At 36.1% G+C, this 6,772-nt stretch overlaps 1 protein-coding gene across 1 annotated transcript; it reads right to left on the reverse strand.

Moving 5' to 3' along the window:
• Positions 1 to 318: 318 nt before the first annotated feature.
• Positions 319 to 1,251, reverse strand: LOC109680437 (olfactory receptor 2B11-like). Its single transcript, XM_020155285.2, has one exon. The coding sequence runs from the start codon at positions 1,249 to 1,251 to the stop codon at positions 319 to 321; it is 933 nt and encodes a 310-aa protein (XP_020010874.2).
• Between the last annotated feature and the right edge of the window lie 5,521 nt (positions 1,252 to 6,772).

Genomic DNA, 6,772 nt, shown 5'->3' on the forward strand with positions numbered 1-6,772 from the left:
TTATGAGTAAATCAGTAAGCATTTAAGTATTTCCCACTCTGTAAAGTTCTGCAATATCTTCTCTAGATGATTACAAAGTAACTTAATTACATGGTCTTCACTCTTATGCAAATTATAGAGAAATTGAGGATTAGGATTCATACTTGAAATGACAGAAAACAACCTTTAGCAATATGGTAAAAAAAAAAACCAGATGTACATAAAGTAGATACTGAAGGAGGCTAACAATTTTGGAGGAGGTTAAATAAAGAGAGAATTTTTTAATTCTCCACATATGGAGGGTGTGGAATATAAAAACAGTCATGTTTGCTCTGCTCCTCAATGGTACAGTGAGATAAGGAACCTTCTCATGGCTCCCTTCATATCCTTATTTCTCAAAGTGTAGACAAAAGGGTTAAGCATAGGAGTCACCAAACTGTAGAAGAGAGACACGAGTTTGTTCTTGTCCTGGGAGTTAGTAGCAGAAGGCTGTACATACATGATGATCACTGGTCCATAGAAAAGAGACACAACTATAACATGAGAGCCACATGTATGAAAGGCCTTCTTCTTTCCCTCTGAGGAGCGAATCTTAAGCACAGTAGCTACAATGAACCCATAGGAAACAAGGATAAGTGACAAGGGAACCAGGGAATAGAATGTCCCCACAACAGAGAGCATAGCTACATTGAATGTGGTGTCAGCACATGACATCTTGATCATCACGGGGACCTCACAGAGGAAGTTGTCTACTTTATTGTTACCACAGAGTGGCAGCTGGACAGTAAGGGATGACTGAAGCAAGGAGTTAGCCAAGCCACTCATCCATGCCACGGCCACTAGAAGGATGCAGAGTCTCTGGTGCATGATAGCTGAGTACCTCAAGGGCTTGCAGATGGCAGTGAAACGATCCAAGGACATAACAGCTAAGAGGATGCACTCAGTGGCCCCCAAAAAGTGAAACATATAAAACTGGGTAACACACCCCCCATAGCTGATTGATTTGTCTGGGCTTGAAAGGTTTAGCAGGAACTGAGGGATAGTAGTTGTGGTAAAGCACAGGTCCAAAAAGGAGAGATTGGAAAGGAAGAAGTACATAGGGCTGTCAAGCTGAGGATCTACTCTGGATGCCACAATAATTAAGGTATTGCCCACCAGTGTGCAGACATAAGCAACAAGCACCATTATGAAGAGGGGGGTTTGCAACCAAGGATGGTTGGAGAAACCCAAGAGAATAAAGATTTGTGGAGCACTTGCATTTCCAGTATACATGGTTGTTCTGGTTCCTGTTGGTGGATTCAAGTAAAGACTTGTATTTTAGTATTGAATTTCTCTGATGGTCAGCCTATCCAGTTAAATTAAACAAAGTGAGTAATGAAGAGATTTTTGTCTGAGATCTCACTCCACTGAAGTGATACCTGCAAGCATGAATAATTAAGAGTTTAAATAAAAGGTATTATTTTTGTAGTGTCTTTAAAGGAAAGACTAATGAATCTCTATATTTTGCCCAGGAAGCACAATCTAGCACATTTTTATAGAATAATTGTTAGGTAAGTGGAAATGGCAATTGTTCTTAATAGTATACAAGAATAAAATGGATTACTGAATGATTCTAAAGATGTCCAAGAGCCACCCATGCTCACTTTCCACATTTGTTCATTTCTTCCATGGTCTGCTGGCCCTTACCATGTTCTGCTTTCAGTGAGTTCAGAACTTCTAGAGATCCATATTGGTCAGTCTGATTTCCACTGAGGCAACACATTAATGATATTCCTTTAGGTATACTGTCCAAACCGTAGACTAACTTTTGCCAACTTAAACTTTTGTTATAAAACAAAACATGCATATTAAAGAAAATGATCTCTTGAAATACAAGACAAATGATAATTGATTGCAAAGGCCTAGAAAAAAAAGTTCATTAAATGAACCAGCATGTTTCAGCACAGTATGAAGTACATTACTGCTTTTGAGACTGTGGGCTGCTATAATGCACTTTTGCAATCACATGATATTTCATCACTTTATTTTATTTATTTACAACACGAATGTGAGCATATGCCTGTTTCTGTGACCTGAGTCATGATGTAAAATGGATTTCTTAATTTAGATAATGGTAAAGAGTTTAATAATAACAAGTTTAATGCAAGTGTAATAGAACACAGGATATGAAATCCATAAACATGGATCTGGTCCACTGCTAATAATTAATATAGATAACTTTTAGGCATCACATAACCATTTGCAATCTTCCTTGCTGAACTTCCTCAGAGAATTAATTAGTCCAATATGTGTGGCCACTCTTTCATAACTGTAATACTTACTGTTGGGTTAGATATTTTCATGAAATAGAGTGTTATGTTGAATAGAATGAATGTTTCATGAGCAGAATGTTATCAACCTTTATCAGTAGAAACAATTTTTCTTCTAGTTTTATTTAAATATTAACAGTGGTCTCATCCTCATAGAAGAAATCTCAGCAGGATTGAATTTTCTTCTTTTCCATTTCTTTAAGTTAGTCAGAATTTGACATTAATGCCTTCTAGAGTTTCATACCAGCACACATTTGCTTTAGTTAATATAAGTGCCCCCTAATGCAAACAGTTCCCCTAGATTATTTTTAAATTGCTTTTCATGCATTAAATTATATATTATGTTTATCAGTATTGAAAGGTGTTAATTCACTTACACATTTTCTAATATGCAAATATTCACAGAGGTCACAAATTGCATGGAGTTATGCAAAGATTAAGTCCACCAGCTGAAAAGAACATTCCCACCCATATGAACCACCTACCTTAAATCAGCGTTCATGTTCTGTAGAGGCATCCCATTTTCTTGTTAAAAAAAAAAAAGAAAATTGATCTTTTCTTTTCTTCAGAGTTCATATCAACCTAGAATAATGATTTCCTTAATTTAATGGTTTTCTCTCATATCATACATCCTAATTTATTTTAGTTGAAGGACCCCGTACATTTTGAAGTGAGGAAACATTTTACTCTAAAGTAATAGTTAGGAAGGATTCTCTGTTTACAAAGCTGTGGGACTTTATTCTCCATATAGGTAATAAATCTCAGTGGAAATTTCAAGGCAAAAGACATAGAAATTCCCTAGTGGTTGTAATTCCTTCTAGAGTTCTTGTCCCCATAAATTGAAATGATGAATTTGGGTACCTGTTATGAGGAATGGACTCAGGACTAAAGATTCCCAGAAATTTCTATGTGTTTCCTTAAGTTCATAGATAATTTCCTTGAATCATCAGAGAAAGGTTAAGACAATTATTTCTGGTGTTGAGATCCAATTTTCTTTTATTTATGTTTTTTTCAATATATTGTTCTCCAGATTCCTGATATACTAATAGCATAGTAATTCTAGTTCTTTATAATTTGGAGAGACAGTCAACTTGCAATATGATTTTTTCGGTGGCATTGGGGTTTGTCAGAGCCTTGTGCATAAATATATACATACACACATGAAGTTTTGCACATTATATAAAATTACGTAAATTGTGTATGTATATATACATACGTACATATATGAAAAAGGGTAAGGATACCTATGAAGCTAAAGGAGTAGACTGTGGAGGAGACTGTTAGCTGTCATGCCACAATTATCTTCCCTTCTTACACTAATAGAAATTTTAGCTATATACACTACTGTTAAGAAAAAAAAAAGCCAGATAACCTTTTTCCAACTTTTCATGAATCCAGTGTTGACCATGTGCCTAATTTTTGGTCAATAGTACAAATGTGAATGAATGTACAACTAGGCAGTATCATGGAAACTTCCTATAGCAATTGTTGACTTTTCTTTTTGTTCTTCCTCTATACAATTAGCTAGGACATGACTGATGGCTTGGACAAACAATGGAGTCACCATCTTATGACCAATGAAATGTTTCTCTTCCAGAGGACTATATGCAGCAAAGTCAACTAAGCATTTGCCTTTGGGTTGACTTTTAAGTCAAACGGTAAGATACATCCCTATATTTTAAATGCACTATTACTTAAGCAACAATTGTGTCTATACCTAATTCTACCCAATATCTTACCTCCACAGCACACAAAGATGTGTTTATGGTTGAAGAAATGGAGAGATGGAGAAAACTTGGAATTACTAAATTAACTACAGTCTCTTAGGTGGAGGAACTAAGGAATTTCAATAGTATAGAGAAGGAGGAAACTAGGACTCCACATTGAATTAGTACTCTGAAATATTATAAAATAATATTGGGTAATGCAAGAATGTAGAAATTATTTTTTTAAATGCTTAAATAATCTTGGAATTAAAGCACCAAAGGGATTTCCAATAAATAATGGCCATATATTGGAAAATTTGGATATTAAAATAAAGTATAAAAGTTGAATGAAATAGGAATTTATGGTTAGATTTTTTGAGGAATCTCCATACTGTTTTCCATAGTGGTTATACTAGTACATTCCCACCAGCAGTGTATAAGGGTTCTTTTTTGCTGCATCCTCACCAGCACTTGTTGTTTTTATTGCCCTTGATGATGGTCATTCTAACTGGGGTGAGATGAAATCTAAGTGTTGTTTTGATTTGCATCTGCTTTATAACTAGGGGCGTTGAACACTTCTTCATATATTTACTGGCCATGTGTACCTCTTCTTTGAGAATTCCCTGTTTAGTTCATGTGCCCATTTTTTCATTGGGATGTTGATTCTTTGGGGCTTGAGTTTTTTGAGTTCCTTGTACGTTGTGGATATTAGTCCCTTATAGGATGAGAAGCTGGAAAAGATTTTCTTCCATTCTGTGGACTGTTGCTCGAGTCTAGTGACTGTTTCCTTTGCCGTGCAGAAACTCTTGTTTGATGCAGCCCCATTTGTTCATTCTTTCTCTTAGATGCTGAGTCTTTTGAGTTGTACTTTAGATGTCACTCCCTACACCTACATGTTCCAGTCTATTTCCTCCAACTTCCTAGAGCTGTTTCAAAGTTTCAGGCCTTATATTAAAGTCTTTGATCTGCTTTGAGTTGATTTTGGTACAGGATGAAAGACAGGGATCTAGTTTCAGTCTTCTACATGTGGATGTCCAGTTTTCCAAGCAACATTTATTAAAGAGACTGTTTTTTCTTCATTTGTGTTTTGGACTCCTTTGTTGAATATCGGTGGCTATAGATACTTGGGTTTATGTTTGGGTCTTCTATTCTGATCCATTGGTCTTCATATCTGTTTTGTGCCAATACCATGCTGTTTTTTATTGCTCTGTAATGTTGTTTTTTTATGGCTCTGTAATATAGTTTGAAGTCAGGTATTGTGATGCCTCCAGCATTGGATTTTTTGCTCAAAATTTCTTTGGCTATTTGAGGTCTTTTGTGTTTCCATATGTCTTTTAGGATTGATTTTTCTATTTCTGTGCAGAATGTCCTTGGAATTTTGGTAAGGACTGTGTTGAACATGTAGGACTGCCTTATGATCCAGTGATACCACTCCTGGGTATCTACCCAAAGGAATGTAAGTCAAGATTCAATAGAGACACCTGTACACCAACATTCATTGCAGCACTAATCACAATAGTCAAACTATGGAAACAGCTCAGGTGCCCTACAACTGATGAATGGATCAAGAAAATGTGGCATACATACACAATGGAGCTTTGCACAGCCATAAGGAATAATGGCATGTGGTTTGAAGGTAAATGGATGCAATTGGAGGACATCATGTTAAATGAAGTAAGCCAGGCTCAGAAAGACAAAGGCCACATGTTTTCTCTCATTTGTGGTTGATAGATCCAAAAGACAAAACACACACACAAAAATAAGAATGATCATATACAAACTCATATGTAGAATATGTTTGTAATAGTGGAACTACTCTGTGGAACTCGGGGAAAGAAGGAAAGGAAAAGAGAATGATAAGCCTCAGTAATATCATAAAACATAACATCTGTGAAGGTAGAGAATATAAGCATATGTATTGAAAGTCATTGAAAAATGAGGGGTAGGAGATAAAGGGGTAACAGAGAGTAATGGAAGGGGTCCAATGGACCAAAGTAAAGTATACCCATATCAGGGATACATTGAGAAACCCCTTTGAACATCTAGTTAAATATTCATAATGAAAGAACAATAAAATAGATATGATGTGGGGGGTACTAGTGGGAAGGAGGAGGGATAATGAAAGAGATTAAGGTGAGAGTATATGGTTGATGGACTTCGTATACCTACATGAAACAAAACAAAGAAACCTCTTGCAATTGCTTTAAGTGGGGCAGGGAGGCAAGGGAGAGACGATGGGGGTGATATAACTAATGTACATATAAGCCTAATCAGAATTGTCATTATGAACCCTCTCCTACATAATGAATATATCATAATAAAAAAATTTTAAAAGAAATAATAATTCATGAATATATGCTGATATAACTCAAACATAAATGAATAAGTGAATAAAAATGTAGGAAAAGTACACTCTTGGAATGTCAACTAACAAATATAAAACATGCATTGGACTTAGAGATTCATTAGTAGATGCTAAATTTCATGATTAAAACCTTGATAGAGGGCAAGATACCGCTGGGTATGGTGGCACACACCTATAATCCCCACCACTCAGGAGGCTGAGGCCCTGAGGGCAGTGTTTCAAGGACAACCAGGGCAAAAATGTCTGTGAAACCTCATTTCAACAAATTAAAATCTAGGCATAGTGGCACACACTTGTCATCCCAGGTAGGCAGGAAGCATAATTAGGAGGATCGGGGTCCAGGTCCACCAGGGCATAAATGTGAGACTCTATTTTGGAAAACAAACAAATAAAAAGCAAAAAGGACTGGAGGT

Source organism: Castor canadensis, chromosome 8, assembly GCF_047511655.1.
Source record: "Castor canadensis chromosome 8, mCasCan1.hap1v2, whole genome shotgun sequence".
Classification (NCBI taxonomy): domain Eukaryota; kingdom Metazoa; phylum Chordata; class Mammalia; order Rodentia; family Castoridae; genus Castor; species Castor canadensis.

Coding starts and splice junctions, on each gene's coding strand:
- LOC109680437 (XM_020155285.2), bottom strand. CDS start 1,251: ATGTATACTGGAAATGCAAGTGCTCCACAAATCTTTATTCTCTTGGGT.